The following is a 20,935-nucleotide window of genomic DNA, read 5'->3' as shown; positions in this document are numbered from 1 at the left end:
TGGGACTGAAGGGACACTTTCTTGCACAAGATGCCTGTGGGCAACCTAGGGCCATCAAGTGTGGGTCAGAGACTTCAGGAAGCATGGGAGGAGGTTGCTAAAGCCTTTAAGTAAAGGACTCTCAGGGGTCACTAATTGTAGTGCCTGTATTATCATTCATAAGTGGGCTTAATAGCATAAATGGGTTTAAGTAAAATTTGTAAATGAGAAATATGCTGTCTCCAGAACTCAAAATAGACTAAAACATACTGGGCTTTAAAAAAAATTGCAAATGCTGTTTCTGGCAAGTGTCAGGGATAGAATGGCCATCAGCTAATAGCTTTCAGGAATTTAACCAAGGTGGAAGGACTTGGTACAATGTGTGGGGTAGTGGTCCATCCCTTTTTAGTGAGCTCTTTTATGACTGTATGTATATCCTCAGTGATTGTGCCAAATGAATCTTCTTGGAGGATGATGTGATCAGTATGATCAGTGTTTACTGTGCTTCTGAAGAAAGTTAGATGTGGTTAAGATCTTGTCTGCAGGCTGTGTGAAGGCCTGGCTGTTGTTATCCCATGGGTAGCTGAGTAAAAGGATACTGCATCCCTTTGATGGTGAAAGCAAATTGTGGCTAAGTGGCTGCTAAAATATTAGCCAAATCTGTGACTTAAAAGTATTTACTAGTTGTCGATTAAAGTTAGTAATTTTGATAATATTTGATATGGGAGCCTTATTGGATAGAACTTCAGCATTAAGATGGCAATAATCTACTGTGAGATGCCATTGATTCTTTCTAGGTTTCTGAACAGGCTACATTGGGCCGTTAATGGTGAAGCAGTGGGGATACTCACTCTTCTCTAAATAGGTCTGGTATATGGGTTTCAAACCTCGAAGACCTTGTTTTGATTTAAATTGGGCCATATTAACTATTTTAACTAATGGAGGAGGAGAAGGTCCATGCCGTCCCATTTTGGCAAGCTGATTTGTGAGTGCCAAAGGCTTAATTCAATTTTATTACTCATTGGGTTAGAGCATCCATGCCCACTATGTGATACGTTAGGTTAATGGGTGCTATGGCTATGGGGAATTTAGGCAGGGCAGTAGTTCTGATTAAGATGAGGCATACCTATTGGTCTTCCTAACATGTCCTAAAATATCCTGTTAACTACCCTAAGATTACAGGGATACTTTGTTTAAATTTAGGGGAATTCCAGGTATAATTTGAAACCCAATATTAAGGCCATAAGGGTTTAACAACTGGTACATTTCAGCAGATGTTAAAAGTTAATTTGGAACCTAAGTTGTAGAGGTACAAAAGCCAAATAGTAACCTTTTATCTTGTTTTGTTGTTGCATAAATTCTTTAATTTTGGATTTCCTATTGGGTCAAACTGTGAACCTCTGTTGCAGTTTTTTGTTTCTTTTCCCCAGCATCCAGGTTTATTTTATTTTCCTTTTGGTGGCTACTGTATATTATTTGGTGGTGGTGGTGGTGTGGGGAGGAGGGAAGTTCCTCTGGATCCTGCTCATATGTGTAAGATTCTTCCTCCAGAGTTGCAAATATGTATAATCAGGATTAGGGTCTCTCCCATGCCAACAGTTGCTTTATATGGTTTAAGGACCCAGTGCTTAAGTTGGCTTTGAAAGAACTCCTTGGCTATACCATGGATGCTTTTCCCTATAACCCTTAGGATCAGGATTTTTTTTTTTTTTTTTTTTTTTTTTTTGTCAGGGGGCATAGTGGCATAGGGCATAGGCAGAAGTAGCAACAAAGGCATTTTGTAAAGTCCTAGTAAACCATCTGCTTTTGGGAGTGCACCATAGCATTCAACATGGTCTTCCTCCACCAGTGACTACCAACCAGCCTGCATATTGCATACAGTATTGTTTTTTTTGAGCACTCCATACAATGAGGGCAACACCTGGTTGAGATAAACAACCAAAAGTCACAGGGTAAGAGTCATTCCTCTGAGCCTCGTGACAGTCACAGCTTACACTGGGATTCAGAAACACAATTCAGAGACATAGGTAAGTCTGGACCAAGACACATGACCCAGGGCCACTTTATTCTTGTTCTTAAATGCCAATTATAAAAAATTCCAACTTAGCTGAGCACATCTATAACAGAAGCTTGTTAAGGCTCAGTGAACACAGTACAAAGCAGCACAGCACAAAGCATGAGCTTGCTAGCAGTGACAAAAAAAAAAAAAAAAATTCTAGCCAGCAAGAGTCAGTTAGCAAACTAAAGCAAGAGGAAAGCCCTGCAGTGGTAGTGGTCATCTCCTAGACCCTCTGCTTGTTGCTTCAAGTGTTTAGTCATCCCCAGAGGAGAGGTTGAACCCCTTACCCAAAACTTGGTTTAGGTGTTAAGACTGTTACATTAGGACCAAATAGATACGAAAAGGTTTATCACTCACACGAGGCTTTTATGGAGAGCAGCGTGAGTTCTCAAGCAGGTTCAGAAATGGCTTGAGCAGGGAAAGTAGCGGAGCCTGGCTTTTCCTAATGGCTTGGAGGTAGGGCTGCAGTGAGGATTCTTAGGTGGTTTGAACTTCCACTAGCCACAAAGGTGGAAGCATTTGAGCTTTCTTACTGGCATGTCCAGATATGGGGCAGAAGGGGGAATAGTAGGTTTTAAAAACTCAGCCAGTTAGACATCAACAAATGAGTCTGACTGCACTACAAAGTTGTACTAAGATTATAGCACTTATTTGGCATAGGCTTCTCAGGGGAGAAAAATTCAGTATTATTTCAGAATTTTTAAAAGACAGAAAATGTATTTCTGAGACAATGCCAATCAGTGATTCCCCATCAGGAGAGAGATTAGAATACTGAAGGGATGCATTTTCCAACTATGCCTCTGTCCTCCACCCTCAGGATTCCAAGGAGATTCTGATCCATACCCTACCACCTCTGTAAGTATGAAGTCTCACTGAGCCATGGGTACTGTTGGCAGTAAGTCATATATAGTAGTGCAGGAAAAAAAGAGAACCATTTGAATTATTACTTAACCACTTTAGACCTTTGAATTTCTTTAATATCCCCTCATTCTGGGGTGGTTTTAACTTCTGGCACCAACTTCTGACTCTTCATCCTAATCTTGTATCTTTGTTCACGATATTCCCTTTACTTTTAAGGCCCTTCAGCAACCAGATCTTCTCAACTAGAAAGTCTTTGCTCAAACACTTAGCACTCCATTTCTATCCTGTTACCATTTATCTTACTCTCTAATATTTTTTATTATTTGTTTACATACCTTATCTCTGCAGGCAGACCACAAGCTACTTGACTGCAAAATTCATGACTGTTTTTCTTTGCATTCATTACTCATATAAGTATTGCTAATAATAATAAAGGGTAGATGTCTTATGTATAAGTGAGTGAATAAATGGAATCTCAGATTTTGATATTCTTTGACAATATGCAATGCCATTACAGTTATAACTAGGTAAACTGGGTAAATCACCAAAATAAAATCCTGGTTTTATTTGTATAGGGAAAACATGCATTTGACTTATATACATTCACACACACTCTTCATGGTTTCAATAAAGATTTCAGGAGTTAGTAAATAATTTTCCTTTGGGGTTGCAGGGGTGAGACTTTCCCTTACCAGTTTCATATCATCTTTATATCATAAAAATGAGGTAACTTTCAGATATATTTGGTTTACTGTAATTTCAAAAACGCTTTTTAGTCTGCTAAAAGGCATTTATATATCCATCATCTCCTCACAATACTGCAATAAAATGTGAAACAGAGTCATTACTAATGAGAAAACAGACTGAGAGGTTAAATGACTTAATGGTCATACAGCTAATAATTGAGGGAAACAGGACTAAACTCAGGACTCCCTGCTTACAAAGCTCAAGCTTTAACCACTTAACAGGGAGATTTGTGGCTTACTTTTATAATTATTTGAGTTAATAAATGTTGACCTAGAGAAAAAATTCTTTGAAGCTAGCCATCTAAAGAAATAGCTAAACATGCATGTTTCTAAGGTTTTAAAAAAATTTTCATCTCTGTGTGCATGTGTATATATATACACTTAGATGTATGTACTACATTTGTGCATATATATATATATATATAATCTTTTTAAAAATCTTGGCTCTATTTACCCCTCAAGAGCCAAGATGTCATCTTAATTACTTTAATCAAATGATCAGACTTTAGGATTTATGTGCAGCTTTCCTAATGGGATACATTGCTGTGACTGAGTATTGCTTCTGCCCCTCCAGCAATCTCACTCTTCCTCCAATAGGCTTTTCAATTAAGAGGCCAAGAAGTGCTGAACATGCTACTGCATCGCCAATAATCTCCCTTTCACTTGAATGTGTATCAGCTCACCATGAAGGAGAGGATGCTTTTGCCCCCTACAATGGAAGTCACACATTTTCTGAACTAGGTGCTTTTATATATACTGTCCCATTTATATATTTTAATTCTCACAACAGCCCTTTAAAATATAAACTGTCATTCATTTTCTTTTACCAAGGAAAACTCTAGCTCAGCAGGGTGACAATAGCTAAGTTACACAAAGTCACAACAGCTGGGGTAGAGAAGCAATTATATCAAGTTGGGGATCTAATGTAAACAAAACACATTCATAACAAAGATTATGCAAAAACATTGGGGGGAAACTCAACAATTTAATTGGTTAATTAATTAAAATCATAGAGCTAGAAGGGATTTTGGTGACATACCAACACCCTTATTTAAATTAACAGGGAAATTGAGGCTCAGAGGTATGATCACCTGAGGTCATACAGCTAGTTAAAATGCAGAGCTGTGATTCAGACACAAGCCTGACTTCAAGTCCAGTGATCGTCTCACTAGAGTACAATACCAGACGCAGAGTTGGCTCACTAACTTCAGACTTAGCTTGGGTCCCATGAATATTAATGATATTGACAAGATAAAGCCATAGGTCTGGAGTCTAAGTGTATATTTTACTACACAGCCTTCTACCTCACTGCTGTCCTGCTTGTAAAATTCATCCAGTAATCTGTTTCATATCCATAATTTGTTTTGAGATGCCTTGAGGGGCTGCACGTCCTGAGTGCAAATCGGCATCCTAGTCAAGTGCAGGGTGGAGACCTGAGTCTCATCCTAGGTTCTCTCTTCCACTTCCCTCCTACAGAGTAGAGTAACACTTCACTTTTAAGAGGCCATTAATTAGCACTAGATTAAAAGTACAACTACTTAAGCGTAACTTGCCTTACCCAGGGGAACACTGTAAAGCTCAAGCCACGTTTATTCTACTGATTGGAATAACAGACTGCCCCTCTGCAGACTCAAGACTGGCCCACAGTAGGCAGTTAATATTGAATGAATCATTGCTCCAAAACCTTAAATTCTATGTAACCACTCAGAATGATAAAGGGAGGAGGGGCTTAACCAAACTCTAATTGTTTGCCACTAGGTTTTTACACACCTTATAAAAGGACTTGTCTGAGTATTCCTTTTTATCTAATCTAAGGGGGCTACACTAGGAAGACTCAGGTTATTGGAGTCCCATTAAGTCAGGTAAATACCTGGACCAATTAAATAACTGAGAACATATTCTATACTAGGCACCATGTTACATGGTGGTTGGGGTTGCAGGGGTTAGACTTTCCTTAGGTTAGCCCTCAATAAAGCTCAAATATATGGACAGATAATTGCAACACAGTGATTTATATAATAGGAATATGAAATAGACAGTAGAAAGGAACAGATGAACTCGATACTTGGAGACTTGTGAGGGGAGAGAAATGCCTGAGAAAAGTTTTAATCACTAAATAGAAACCTGTTAAGCAAGAAGAAAGGAACTGTTTAGCATGGTTGGACCACTTCCCACCACCAGGTGCTCTTTTGAGCAACTAGATAAAAGAATAACAGTCATCATTTATTGAATATTCCAGGAATGAAACCAGGTTATTTTCACATCTGTTATCTCATACCCTTCTAGGAGGCAGGGATCATTTTTGTTATTTTCCAGAAGAGGAAGAGTTAAACGACTTGCCCAAGGCCACATGACTAATAAGACAGAACTATAAGGTAAGCAATGTGGTAGTTCAGTGGTTTTCAAAAAAGTATTCTATAGATTCACAAGTTTTGCAATGGTAGCACAAGAGGTAAGGTAAAGGGAGGAAACAGCATATTCTTCAGCAGCACAAACCTGCTTCAATCAGAGCAGCTGCTCTTTGATCTATTTTACATGATAGACTTCCATATAAGACTTTATTTGGACAAGGGTACTGCTGCTTTAAAAAACAACAACAACAACAAAAACTGCTGTAATTGAACAAATTAGTTTCCTGGGGCCCTAGTCTGCAATTTAGTCAACACAGCAGATAATTAAACATTGACTGTACTAAGCACAGCCTAAAATATTCACATCAAAGGGGAAAAAGAAAAAACACTTAGATCACACTTCCATTTTGAGCCAACAGATACCTGCTTTACTTGAGGGAAAAGGCATGACTGGTTTAGATGGGTAGAGATCTAAATGTTGAATGTCACTAGTGATAGCACCTCTTTCAAAAGCACGGGCAGCTGGAGGATTCCTGGCCTCATTTACCTCCAGCCAGCCCACAATATTATATTTATTCCTCCACTGCAAACGGTGTGCCAAAGGCCCGAGCCACTGTTATTACCTCAGCAAGTCTCCCACTGACAGCAAAGACAGATCTCCTGCTGCTGGGTGCCCACACAGATAAAGTGGCTCTAATAACTAGTGAAGTCATTTGTGATGCACTTTTAATTGGATCAGTTTCCTCTCAATTACCCAATCTTTGAAAATCGGAGGCAATTTCATAATCAGAATATGGGGCTTTCTCCAGATGAAAAGAACAAGATAAACTAGTTCAACATCATTTTAGTGACCTCTTTACCTATCCTTTGGCAGCTATTACGATACAAGCCAAAGAAACACTACCACCGTAAAAACAATTTTGAGCAGCTCAGTTTAGCAAATTTTGTTTACATGAAAGCAAGGGAGTTGCTCTTTGGCTTGCCATGAGCCCTGCACCTAGAGTAAGATATATTGCTTAGTAAACACCAAAGCCTCAGGAACCTCATCACAGGTTCTCTCACCCACTTCTGATCTCAAAAACAAGACTAAATTCCTTTTTGTAAGCTGTAATTATAAACATAAAACATACAGCAGAAGCTCAATTTAGAATAGGGTATTGGTGACTCTAAACCTTGGGGGATGATTCTGTACATACGTATTTGGGAGAAAGATTTTTGTTTACATAACAGTGCTTTTGGCTGAATTTTGATGTGGATAGATACCTACACTTTCAAAGAACACAGTGAGATAAGGAAGCAAAATGGCATAGCGCAGGTTATCCCTCTTATCATCTCCAAAATTCCGTATTTAATTAAAAGACATGAACACCAGTGATGAAGAAACAGTTCTCAATTATTTAATGCTTGATAGAGAAATGGAAAGAAATCCTGAAACCAAATAGTATGTACTCACTTGAGGAAAATACAGAATAACAAACCAACAGTTTTGCTGTTTTAGTAATGGACATGAAAATGTGTCCACCTCTCCATTTTGTTGGCCCTGGCCTATGTTGTACAATTCCTTAGACACAGGCCAGAAGAGAGAGGTAGTATGGAAAACGATGAGCCCTAGAGACTATCCAAGTTTGCTGACTATATCAGCATTTGTTTGCTTATTCCTAGCTTCCTATGCTTTGGCATAATTCCAATCCATATTATGCTTCTTTAAAAGGCAAGCAATTTCCAGGCTGAAGTCGTCAATACCAACCAACTAGGGTCAATCCATTCTGTCACATCTGCAGTTCTCAATCCAAGATGGCACAGATCCTCCAGGCGAGAGGTACTACTTCCTAAAGGGCCTGTGTATCCCCTTTGGTAGCACTAAATGAATGAGCTTTCACACTGGTAAAGATGATCAGACTGAGACATAATGTTACAGGAATATGTCTGAAATGTCACTGAAAGGTGGAGCAGATCCCACTGAAGCATGCAGTGAATCCAATCAGAGCTGAAGAGAAAGTGTCACAGATGAAGCACATTATAATAGGAAGGAAACAATGGATCAAGGGCATCAAAGCCAAACGGGAAAAAAATCAAGGATTTAATACAAGAGCAAATTTCAAACATGGCACAAAGGGCTAAAGTGGCTCTCTCTACTAAAGCCTTGGAAGTGCCTAATTGCTAATCAAACTTCAGCTAACACCACTGCGTGTCCTATTTGGGCAGTGCATCTTTTAAAGCTCTAAATTTAGGTGGGAAGTGGGGAGGGGGAGATAACAAATAAAAAACATAAAAAGATGGAGCTTCTAAAGTTCTAGAACTATCCAGCTGGAATCAGGACATATGCCGAGTCTATTCTATATGTGCCACTAACAACCAAGAACTATGGGAAAGGAAGCTGGCTTGGGAGCAGAAGAAAATGATATTTCTCATCCCCTATGGGGTGGAGTATCTTCTCAGATGGTAGCTGTAGATCTTGATGCAATGATCCCAACAGTCCAAGACCAGCAGCTGCCCCTTAGGAGTGAGGGCTATGCCCACTGGACAAGTAAGTCCCTCTCGAATAAGGACACTATAGCCCCCACCCTTAGGAAAATGGAGAATTTCCTTGCGACTGCTGTCAGCCACAATGAGATCACCACGAGCATCCACACACATGCCAGCAATGCAGCGGAAATCCTCATTCTCCGAGAAGAAGTGGCTAATCTGGCGACCCAGCTGCCCATCGGGGCCTACAGAACCAATGGAAAAGCCACCTTCCAGGTGGTGCTCATTCTGTCGATTCTCCAGATTGAGGCCTAAGCCCTGGGTGAAGTAGACGGTGCCCTCAGCATCACAGGTGACAAATTTGGGCCGCACAGCACTGCACAGGCAGCTGTATTTGACCACCCCTGATCCTCGATCAACTGTGAAACACCAAAGCTTTCCACCTTCCACATCGGTTACTACAAACTGGCCAGATGGCAGGGCTGTGATACCCCATGGTTTGCTCAGCTGGCTCCTGTGACAGGCCACACAGTGGCCATCCAAGGTATATACCTTGAGGGAGTTATCATAGCTGTCAGTCACACCAATCAGCCCCTGGCAGTTCATTGCCACTGAGAGAGGAGTGAGGTTGGGTAGATCCGCCCCAAGAAAGCTTAGCACAAAGCTATCAATGCCACTGGGGCTGCGGCGGATTTCCTTCAAAAAGCCTTTGCGGGTAAAGACTTGTATACGATAGTTACCACGGTCAGCAACTAGCACTTCACCTTGACTGGTCACGTAGAGACTGACTGGTAGATTGAACATTCCTGGAGTGCTGCCTTTGGCCCCCATCTTCTTGAGAAAGAGGCACTGCTGGATATTGGAGGCTGCCTCAGGACCCCGCTGTTTAGCAGGTGAGGCCCTAGGGCTGGCAACCACTTCCTCTGGGCTCATGTCCATCTCTCTAAATGTAACAGAGGTAGAAGCAGCAGAGGCTGCTGCCTCCATGGCCCAGGAATCTTCCATGTTAACTGTCCGGGGCTTCTTAACAGCTTGCCCAATTTGGAGGGGGCCAACATGACCTACCTTAAGGAGCTCCACATCTTGCAGGGTGAGCTCCCGAGGTAAGCTGGCAGTGAGCTCTGGCTCCTCCTCATCAGCTGTCTCCTCCAGTAGTGCTACATCTGCTTGCTTGATCTTGGCCAGGAAGTAGTCACAGCGAGACACAGCCTGCACCTCTGCAATGTTAAGAAGGTAACTCTGCTCCTCTACCACTTGACTATTGGACTTCTCAACTTCAGCCAAAGAGCCTGTGAAGAACTTCCGAGAGCGAGCCAGCTCATCCTGGACCCTGCGTTCCTCGTGTCCATACTCCTGGAGAACTGCTTTATACCTTGCCTGAAGGTCCTTGGAGACACCTTCCAAGGCTACCTTCCGCCGCTGCAGCTCCCCCATAAGTTCCCGCAGACGAGTCAACTTCTCTCCAAAGTCCCGACGCCGCTCCTCAGCGGCTTCTTTGACAGGGAGTGTACAGTGGCCAGGAGGCTGATGGTCTGCCTCCCGGCAGGGCTCACATAACACCAAACCACAGCTCCGGCAGAACTGCCGGGGCAGACGCCGCCCACAGGACCGACACATGAGCAGCCCCACAGCCTCACTGAGCCCAGCTGTATCAATGATCTTTAGCACTGTCAGATTGTCTGTCAGCTGGGTCAAGCTGGTTATGCGGGTAATCTTGCTGCAAAAGGGACAGCGGACACCATTGATGCTACTGGCCAATAGCTTCTCCAGGCACTGGCGGCAGATGGTATGGCCACAGTGCAGGAGCTTGGGACGCAGCTGCTCTTCTGTGAAGGACTCCATGCAGATAGGGCATTCTAGCACTTCCCGGAGGGCATCCAGGTTCAGGTGAGAAGCTGCTGCTGCAGCCATTGCTTTTCCTTTGAAGGGTACTGCTAGCACAGCTCAGAACTGAACAGCACAGTATTCATGCCCTAGAGGGTAAAATTCCTGCTAAAGAGAAAAAGAAACCATTATTCATTTTCCTCTGATTATATAAATCAATTCACTCAAGAAACATTTAGAGAATAGCTATGACCAGTCATTCAGTCATTCACTTACTTAACTATTTTATTGAGGTCTATTATGTGTCATATGAGGGTGACAGGGAAACAAACGAGACAAAATACTGCACAGAGGGTAATAATTCAGATTCTGGAATCTCAGACACTTACTTAGTTGCATGACCATAAGGAAGTAACTCAAACTTCCAAAAGCTCTTTCCCCATCACTCATCCATAAAATAGAATAATGGTGTCTACCTTATATGGTTATTGTTAAGGGCTAAATAACAAGATAAATATGATGTGCTTAGTATATAGCACCAGGAAAGTAGTATACTTGTAATAAATGCTAATGATTATTTTCATATTTGGTGAGTTTTACAACTTATAATTTACACTAAGAGAAAAGCACAGGAGAATTACGCATAGTAAAAGGAGTAAGTGTGACATGCAGGTTCACATAATGTTCTGCTGGAGTACAGTGGATGTAATGATGGATTCCACCTAACAGACTTGGGGAAGGCTTCCCAAAAGCAGTTTCACTCCTAAGATATGTCTTGAAAGAAATGAAGGACTGAGGGATAAAGGTACTTTAAGCAAAGAAAACCATGTAAGCAAAAGTGTGGAGGCTTTTTTTTTTTCATCATGTCATAGAGTTTACTGTGTCATGTTTGGGGCCCTAGGAATCATCCACAGACTTAGAAAATTGTGATGATTAGCTTTAGGTAATCTGCAAAACATTAGATCAGAAAATACACATTTTCCATGCATCTATCCTCCTACCTACTCATCTACCCACCCATCTAAGTTTAGGTATCTTGTTCTGTACTAGATACAAGAGGTCTTCAGGATACAGATCCTGCTCTTCAGATATTCAAACTTTATAAAAGACAAGACATGTAGGCAAATAATAATGAAGGCAGAAAGTAGTACTATAAATGAAATAAAAACTAAGTTTGATTTTTATTTCATTGAGGAGTTGAGGAGTCATTCTAATTTGAAGGGACACAGAATTTTCAAAAGGAAGATGACATTTTATATTGGCCTGGAAAGAAGCATAAACACACGGAGAGGGAAAAAAGAAGTAGGCAAAAGGCACAACCTTAACAAAGTTTAAAAGGCAAAGGAAAGGACAAGAAGTTTCATGTATTAGAAAGAAAACAGAATATTTAAAATTTATGCATTTTATTTTCTCCATCTTTAAAATGGAAATAATAATGTCTTTACAGAGTTAATGTAAGAATTAAATAATCTATAGAGTATATAGAATGCTAAGATTTGGCTCTGCACAAAAAAAGCCTTAAATGAATTTTAGTTCTCTTTTTTATTATCCTTAGATTAAAACAGTGGGAGTATATATGGGGAATAGAGTAACAGGCTTGGAAAGGTAAATTGGGGGAATAATTATAAAAGGTCTTAAGAGCCAAAATGAGATTTTTGAGCTTCATTTTCAAAGGCATGGTGAGGCGATAAATGTTTTGAAGCAGGAAGCTGATATGATCAAAGCAGGAATGCTGTGGGGAAACAAATCAGAGAAGACAGGGATAATGGGGAGTCTGAACTAGGGAGCAGGTGATGGAAATGAAAAGATTCATTTGAGCAATATCCAGAAGTATAATAAGTAAGATTTGAAAGGTGAGTGGATTATAGTGGGGGAGTGATGAACAGCTGAGATAGCCAAAGACTCAAGCCTAGATGATTTAAAAAATAGCAGTGCCTTATCAAGATAGTTTATTTCTGGCTTACAGTACCCTCTGCTTCATCCAGTACAAACCATGAACACTCCAACCCTCTTGATATACATATGCTTATGAAGTTGACCCAGAGAGATCTCAGTGCTCTGTAGCCTTAGGTTACTGTCAACTTATACCCCAAACCAGAACGAATAGGTCTAGCAAGTTGAGGCATATGATAAAGTCAGCATTTCATAAATGCAAATCCTACAGCTGTACCTGTGCAGTCTTGTGATCTGCAGATGGTCAACCACTAAGGAGAAGGAGGAAGTGAAGGGCAAGTTCGTTAGATTTTAAGGACAATGCATTTAGCTCAAGAACACTTTGCACATGACATCAGCTCTTTCTCCAGGCATAGAGAAGAATGGGAGTTAATGTAGAGATATATATTACAATAAGTTTCTACTATATTAGCTTTGGAATGCAATCTGACAAGTATATAGCAGCAGACACGCACAATTATCTAAAGTCAATTCTTCCTCCCTGATAGCCCACTTCCTTTGTACTACAAGGGAAACTATGCATCTAGTGCCTACTATGTGCTAGTTACTGTGACAGATACTTTATATGCTTAACCTCTTTTAATCTTCATGATGACACTATGAAGTAGGTAATATTTTTATTATCGTATTTTACAGATGAGGAAACAAATACTCAGAAAAACTTGCTCAAGGTCATGCAGCTCAAACATGGTAGAACCTTGCAGTACAGATATTTTTACTTTATTTAACCCAACATTATTTCAAGCTATTTTTTACTGTCACATAACAATGATTAACTAATGTTCTCTTGACCGTACTCTGGGGAATGCTGCCTTTTAGCATATGCATTTTCTCCGTAACAGAGAAGGAACACTAATATAGTTATGAGATTCTGCTGCTATAGAGTGGGATAGATTGATTTATTAGCTGAGTGACCTACTCTCACAGAGCAAGCTTGCAATCCCTTCTGACTCAAATCCATACCTCAGCAAAACAGTATTTACCACATATCATAAGCATATGAGGTCTGGTGTGGATATCTGAAACTATAAATGGTAAATTCTTAAATGCCAAGTGTCTAGGGGCAATAGTATAGACATAGTGATAGAAATTACAATTCAGGATCCATGCAACCCTTCTCAATTCTAAATCAATAGCTACAGTTCTCTCCTCTATCGTCTGGGACAACAGACTGAGGACAACATTTGGAGTTTGAATCTAGAACATTACCTTACAATGCACAGGGACATCTGTGTTCTTCCCAGAGCTGGCAATGCAGATCAGTTTATTAGACAAGGCTGCCAACTTGTAAAAATAGCAGCAAATTATTTCCCCAGCTTTCTGGAATATCATATTCCTCCTATTGAAAAGCTTCTCATCTCTCTAAGACATCAGGTTAAAAAAAACGAATTTACTATGCCCACATCCCCAAATTATCTCAGCTGACTACAGCTTCACCAAGCTCTCTGAGGATGTCAAGAATTCCTGCCTCAAAGCTGCCATGCTTTGCCAGGAAAACCTGTGTTCCCTTCACGAAAGCATAGGGCACGGATATAGCCTCAAACCTGGAAAAAGCCAGAACCACTTTTCCCATTTCCATGATTTGAAAACATGGCTTTGTGAAGGATCCCAGCCTGAAATGGAGCTAAGAGACAGGCAGATACAGCCTGTCTCCTCCAGAAGGGCACATATGGTCATTACTGTTAATACCGAGAATGACTCAGATAGAAGGTCAATTAGACTTCAGTTTCCCCAAAAGGCTACACAAATAAAAGGAACTGTCTTATCATTCCAAATCTTTAAGTAAGCTGCCCATTTTCTGCCAGCTATCAACTCTGCAACCAATCAGAGTGAGTATCCAACATGCTATGTATCATCTTGGCTCCCTTCATGATCCCTTGAAGGTCTGTTTCCTGTTGTGCACTTTGTCCCATTAATTCTTGACCTCCCACCTCATCTAACATCAGCTTACCATCTTCTCACAACCCTTGACCTAATGATTAATACTGTACATACCGTACCATACTGTACTAGCACATCTCTTCAGCTCCCAATGAGAATCTATCCCTTAAGCTGTGTCTACTCTGGCTGCCCTAAGACTCAGAAAAATTACATAATCATATTCCATATTAATCTAGCCTCTTCTAGCACCACTGGGTTTTCCCCATTCCATGAAATGAGTAACCAAGGTAGTAGAAAAAGCAAACAAACCAAAAAAATGAACCTCGAAGTTATACAGAACTGAGATCATATCTTAGCACTGTCACAAGTTGTGGGGAAGGAGGCAATTTATTTAACCTGTCTAAACCTGTTTTTTTAGTTTATAAAAAGAGTACTGTAATGACTATGGATTTTATGCATATAAAGTACTTAGCCTGATACCTGTAGGTGTACAATAAAAGGATGCTAAATAAATAATAACCAGAAACAGCATTAACAATAACTGTACTAGTATTAATAACACATTCAGTTTACAAACTACATTTTGAAAGCATGAAGAAACTTTCCTTTCATGGCATACAAAGGCACATAAAGATCAATAAAAGGGTTGGTCAGTTTTGAAGAGTTTTAATTGACAATGCTAGACATCCAGGCTAAAAACTGATGGGTAAATGAATTTACAACTTCTATTGCCCAGAAAATGAGCTGCTGTAGCTCCTTCAAGCACAGACTAAGTATGAAATGCTAGAATTTGCAGCAATCTCCTCACTTGAGACCAGCAGGTGGAGGTTGCAGTGAGCTGTGATGCTGCTGCTGTACTTCAGCCTGGGCAAAAGGGGAAGAAAAGGTAGTAATCTCAAGTTGTAAAATAGATGAGAAAACTAAGACCAGGAGGGGGATATTAACACCACAAATAGCACAACAGAACTAGGACTAAAAAACACGAACTAGGAGTGGGCAGTATTATATAGATTAAGGAAGTAGGCCTGAGGGATCAGGCTTTCCTGGATTTGAATTCAAGCTCTACCACTTATTGTGAAGACATGGGCAAGTTATTAATACTTCTGTAGTTCTCAGTGTACCTATGAAAAGAGGCTTTAAAATAGTCTCTTCCTCACGAGGTTATTGTAAAGATTAAATGTGTGTAAAGCACTAAGTACAGTACCAAGCCAGGCATGCAATTAACTATAAATAAATAATAGTTTTATTATTATTAGCAGTAGTAGTGGCAGCAGCAGTTGCTGCTGCCACCACCCAACCTATTAGAAGAAATGAATAGGCACTTTTCAGCAGATTGTACCCAAGGCCTCAGATACATACACTTAAACAATAAAAATTCTGAGCCCTCCTAGAAATTGTTTTACCTGATCCCAGAATCTAAAGATTACAGATGATCTAAGGTTTCAAATCTTCATCTAATGCTTGAATCGCCACCATGGGGTAGTTCTCTAGATGTCTCTATTTCCTATACCTATATCGGCCTTTGGGGGTTTAGGCCACAAGCAAAACTGGAGAACTTTAAGCAATTAACAAAACAAATCTTTACTAAGCACCTACTATGTGTCTGGCCCTGTGAACGGTACTAGTGATACAATTTTGAGCAAAAAACAGACATAAACAGTGCTTTCCCCTAAAAACTAGACAACATGTAAAACATTGCATTTCCTTTCACAAGACATAAAGGTCCATCCTACTATTGACATGCTCCCCTGGTTTGACCGGTTTTTTTGCAAGGTTTATCTCATTTCCTTTTATGTCAGCTTTCTAAACTTTATTCCTCATGCATTCTAACAGAATGCTAATCAAGTGCAAAACTATCACTGTGCCACCAAAGGCCACTCATTAACAGGACTGACTTTAAATAAGTCAGTGAGGCCACCACCTGACATCCACTCCTGTGTGTGGGAGAGGATTCTGATGAAGTTTAGATTACTCAGGGCATTTAAGGCACCTGCAGACAACTAAGATAAACTCAACAAGTAGAGGCTTATAGGGAAACACAGCCATGCTCCTGAAGTTGTACCAGTCTGGGGCAAACAAAACAATCCAGAAGGAAATATGTTTGTAGAAAAAGAAAACTTGAGCTAAACTATGTCAAGGGCAGGCTAAATGAATAACAGGGTTTCCTGGAAAACATGCTTGCCTGTTGTCTCTGTCTTCCTCTAAAACTGCAGGACCTAGAGAGACTCCCTTGCATCTTTCACAAACATCTGAGTAGTATCTACGCTGCCAATATGAATAAAGGAATACAAGACAAAGGAAAAATCAACAGCCCTTTCTCAGAGACCTCCAACTCACCTCAACCCTCGCTCTTTCAATTCCTTTCCCCGCATATAACATCTGTTCATTTAATCATGAGATTATGATTAAAAGATCAAGGAGATTCCAGGAAATACACAAAATGGGATGAGAATTTTGGGGATACTGGCAGAGACTACTTAGGGTTATCAAAATCTGGCAAAGAGCCTGGGCAACATAGTGAAACTCCATCTCTACAATAAATTAAAAAAAAAAAAAAATCAGGTGTGGTGGCATGCACCTGTGGTCCCAGGTACTTGGGAGGCTGAGATGGGAGGATCACTTGAGCCTAGGAGGTTGAGGCTGCAGTGCGCTGTGACTGTACCACTGCACTCCAGCCTAGGTGACACAGCAAGACCCTGTCTAAATAAATAAATCTGACAAAGCAACACTTAGTTCTCTTCCAGCACTGCCTTCCTTTAATAATTGCTAACACTCTTAAAGCAACTACTCTTTATTGTCAGGCATTTTTTTATATGTTCTCATAGTCTCATAATAACCATGTAAAGTATGTGTCATTCCTCTTCAAAAATAAGGAAACCAATGCTCAGAGAAAAGTAGCCTGTCCAAGGTCTCAAAACCAGTAAGTAATAGAGCAAGGATTCAAATCCCAGTGTCAACTCCCAGTCATAAAATTACTAACTTAAAGGATGTTTCATAGTTCCCTAGCTTTAGACAAAGTCTGGCTGAGAGGTTGGTAAGGGCACCTAGAAATTATTTTTAAATTTGATTGTTTTACCAGAAAGACAAGATGGAGGGAATGTCACAAAGGTTCCACATCAGTGTGCACAGACAATGATCTACTTTAAGGGCCTTATAAACTTTTGGCTTCCAACTACTCTCCAGACATAAACATAGGGGCTCTGAAGGGTTGGAAAAGCCTTCTAATAAAACTACTATAATGTAACATAGGTGTAAGACACAACTGGGTTTGTATCCCAACCTAGCCACTTGTTCTGTAGCCCCGGGTAAGTCACTTAACCTGTTATTTTTCTTAACTATAAACAAAGAATAAAACCCAGACTGTTAGCAGGATGACTGAATTCACTAAGATAATGCACATAATAAGCACTCAACAAATGATAATCATTTGCATTTTTAATAGATTGAAGCTGACAGGACAAGTGCTTGTCCAAGGTAACATGGGAAATTAGAAAGATAGACAGGACTGATTGAATTCCCATGACATATTTTCTTTTAGGGATGTGCATGGATATTCCAGCTAAGTCTTGCTGTCAGATACAGTCAAGTTTTGTTTCTGAACTGGCTTCAGCAATGCTGTAGCTAGTCCTGGAAATGATAGAGCCAATGCTACTATTCTGTTCCAGGGAAAAGCAGTCCAAAAGAGACCATACAGAACAGTAGTTACTCTTCTTCAAAGTATGACTGCCTTCAGCCCCAGTCCCTGCTGTGAGGTGTTTTTTCAAGCCAACGGCCTCCATACCTCACCCCATAGTCCGTTGCACCTCATCCTGCCTGATAACTTCAAGCTCCTCTCCTTATCTAGCCCCTAGTCTTGGTCTAAGAACAAACCAAGAACAAAGTCCAGGGCTCCTCCCAATCTAATCAGAGAGATTTATCCTCCAACTTTAGAGTTCAATCTGATAGTCAGTGATACTCGCTGGGCAATCCTCGTTTTCATTAGAGGGGAATGGGCTGAGAAAATAAGACTAAGCGGGTCCTAGCAAGGAAAGTGGGAAAATACAGTTACAGAGATCTGGGTATGAGCTTAACTGTCATTCCTAGCTATGAAAACTTAGGCAAGTCACTTCCTAAGCCTTAGTTTCCTCATGTGTAAAACTGAATATAGACCTTAGAAGGACTGTCATGAAAACTGAGTAAAGAAGTAGATACAAGACTAAAAATTACTAGACTTTGAGAACTTACTATGTGCTAGATACTAGGCATGCTAATTTACTTCACTAAATCCTCACAACAATTCTGTGACATAGGTCCTGTTATCATAACCCCATTTTACAGATGAACAGCCAAGGCACTGAGTGGTTAAGTAACTCATTCAAGGCCACAAAGTCAGGAAGAGATAGAGCTAGGACTTGAACCCACTAGGGCAGAGTGCCTCAACTTTGGCATTACTGACATTTTAGGCAGGATAATTCCTTACTGGGGGGGAGGGGCTTATCCCATGCATTGTCAAATGTTTAACATTAACATAAAACATTATATTTAATGTTTAATCTACCCACTTGAGGCCAGTAGTATCCCCCACCCTAAGTATGACAACCAAAATATATCTCCAGACATTGTCTAACGTCTCCTAGGAGACAAAGCCACCCCTGGTTAAGAACCACTGCTTTACAGTCTAGCACAGGACTAAATGCTCAATACATAAGGGTTCCCTTTTTTTGTTGTTTTGATTTTTTTTGTTTTTTTGGTCCCTCTCCGAGCCCAAACATCTCACTCACAGAGCCACTGCCCCTTCAAGCTGTAATGGATCTTATATAGGATAAATTATCCCACTTATTCCCCCGGAGGTCTCACATTCTATCTGCTATGGTAGCTTGGGGGTACAAGGAAAAAGGGCTTAGGCAGATGACCTTGAATAGTTCCATTTCTTCTTCCCCAAAGCCTACCACTTTCAGTGGGCTGGGGGAGGGGGAGGGAGAGGGCGGTGGTCAGAGTGGAGTTAGTGGCAATACCATACCTGCCTTATGATAACGGATCTTTGTTTAATAAATGAAGAAGATTCTACCCTTCACAGGGATTACCACACTCCTTCACAGGATTATCCACACTCAGGATATCTGAATTGAAGATTTATCACTTTATTCCTCAACACCTGAACTCTGCTCATCTTTATATACTCATCTAGAGTTTCATACATTACTTTTAGGTCCTTGGGTCCCCTAAACTCCCCGTCTCCCATGCAGCCATTTAAGGAAAATCTCTTTAGCAGCCCAAGACACCAATCCACAAATCTACTCAGTGTCCTTTGATTCTATAGCCCAGTTAGGGCATCTCCACCCCACGATTCAATCCTCTCCAAACCCTGTCCTCAACCCTCTTACAATACCAAATTCCAATCTTTGGGGCTGTATAACGCAACCCTCATCAATGCCTCACTCATATGCCTCAAATCCCTCGGACACAGATCCTTTAATCCCTATTTCCAAATCTTTGCCGCACTCAGCTCCACACCTCAGTTCAACGCCCCAATTCCTCACCTCAGATTTCTGCTCTCCCTCAATCTGAACCCCCATCTCCTGCATTCCATCAGGCACTGTGCCGCCCTCAAACCCTGCTCCTTCCTCTTATGCACTGAATGTCATGTGCTGCCTTCACAACTCAGCCAGCTCCCTTCTTCCTGCTAACAAGATAGAGTCCCTCAAGAACTCACCCCACCCCCTCTATCTCACCCTCAGCCCACTCCGAAAGCCCTTTCTCAATAGCACTTAGAATCGGCCTAGACCTTGCTCCTATCATCACACCCTGTCCTTGCCAGATGCCTAGCGCCCCCAGATTCCCTCAAATCTCATCGGGGCCCCCCAGTTCCTTCATATTTCTGAAATTCTGCACCCAGGTCCCTCCAGGGCCCTGATTCCCTCCCATCTCCCACATGCTGCACCCCGTTCTTCCTCAGGGCCCCCACATTACCTCATACCTCCCGAGATGCTGCAACCGCATATCTCTTCAGAGCCCCTCGCTCCCCTCCCCCAGCTCCATCTCCTCGGATCTCCTCAGCCCCACGAATCCTTCCCGAGCCTGCCCCTCGCAGCCCCACCCCCACCCTAGTCCTGCCCCTCAGATCCGGTCCCCAGACCCTGCCATTCGGGCGCGGCCGCTGCACGCTGGCACGTTCCCCCGACCGGCCGCTGAGCCACGGCCCACGACTTCGGCCGCGGTCCCTAGTCCCCAACCCTCCTTCCCACCCCCTACCTGACCGCCCGCAGCTCCGACGAGTCCACCGCTGCCAGCCCACCCGCCCGCCGTCCTCTGCGCACGCGCCGTTGAGCGCCCTTTGCCGGGCGCCAATTCGCAGAGCTCCCTGTCCATCACTGAGCCCCGCCTCCCGAGGCATGCTGGGGCTTGTAGTGCAGCGGGCCCCAGCGCGCGGGGCCAGGCGGCCCTGCAGGGGTGAGCTTTCCTCTGAGAACTCGGGGCCTTAGCGACACGTAATCCAGTGTTCCGTTGCCTTTGTGCAGATGAAGAAACCGAGACCCATGGGCGAAAGGGACCTGCTCAAGTTCACTCAGTAAGTCAGGAGATAAGCCAGACTGCGTATCTGACTCCAGTCCAAATGTCTACCCTTTCACAAAACCGTAGCCTCCAGGATAGTCCTCAACAAAGCGTTGGCACCTTTCTGAATCTGTTTTTCCATCTGAGAAATGGGCCAACGGAAGAATCAAACTTCCATTCTGGGGAGGTCGAGAACCGGGACTCCCTAGGAAGGGCAGTGCTTTGGCCCCATGTCCTGTGCTCTGATAGAGCGCTGCACTAGAGACAAGTTTATCCATGAACAC

The 20,935-nt window shown here is 41.8% G+C and overlaps 2 protein-coding genes across 9 annotated transcripts in view; one reads left to right on the top strand and one right to left on the bottom strand.

Annotated features, from left to right (window-relative positions):
• ASTN2 (astrotactin 2) overlaps positions 1-20,935 on the top strand; it is a 987,199-nt gene that overhangs the window by 719,527 nt on the left and 246,737 nt on the right. The gene's annotated exons all lie outside the window — the stretch shown is intronic.
• Positions 7,372-20,438, bottom strand: TRIM32 (tripartite motif containing 32). Of its 5 annotated transcripts, none has more exons than XM_007968255.3 (2): positions 20,352-20,438; positions 7,372-10,454 (listed from the first exon to the last, which is right to left on the bottom strand). In XM_007968255.3, the coding sequence occupies exon 2, from the start codon at positions 10,371-10,373 to the stop codon at positions 8,412-8,414; it is 1,962 nt and encodes a 653-aa protein (XP_007966446.1). In that variant the 5' UTR covers positions 10,374-10,454; positions 20,352-20,438; the 3' UTR covers positions 7,372-8,411. The 5 variants fall into 5 exon arrangements, with proteins under 5 accessions (XP_007966446.1, XP_007966447.1, XP_007966448.1 ...); XM_007968256.3 differs by having other exon boundaries at positions 7,372-10,451; positions 20,352-20,428; XM_007968257.3 differs by lacking the exon at positions 20,352-20,438 and adding an exon at positions 20,070-20,167.

Source organism: Chlorocebus sabaeus, chromosome 12 (assembly GCF_047675955.1).
Source record: "Chlorocebus sabaeus isolate Y175 chromosome 12, mChlSab1.0.hap1, whole genome shotgun sequence".
NCBI lineage: Eukaryota > Metazoa > Chordata > Mammalia > Primates > Cercopithecidae > Chlorocebus > Chlorocebus sabaeus.
This window is presented reverse-complemented; position numbering and strand designations above follow the sequence as displayed.

Bases quoted from the DNA above. Each gene is read 5' to 3' on its own strand.
- TRIM32 (XM_007968255.3), bottom strand. From the start codon at position 10,373: ATGGCTGCAGCAGCAGCTTCTCACCTGAACCTGGATGCCCTCCGGGAA.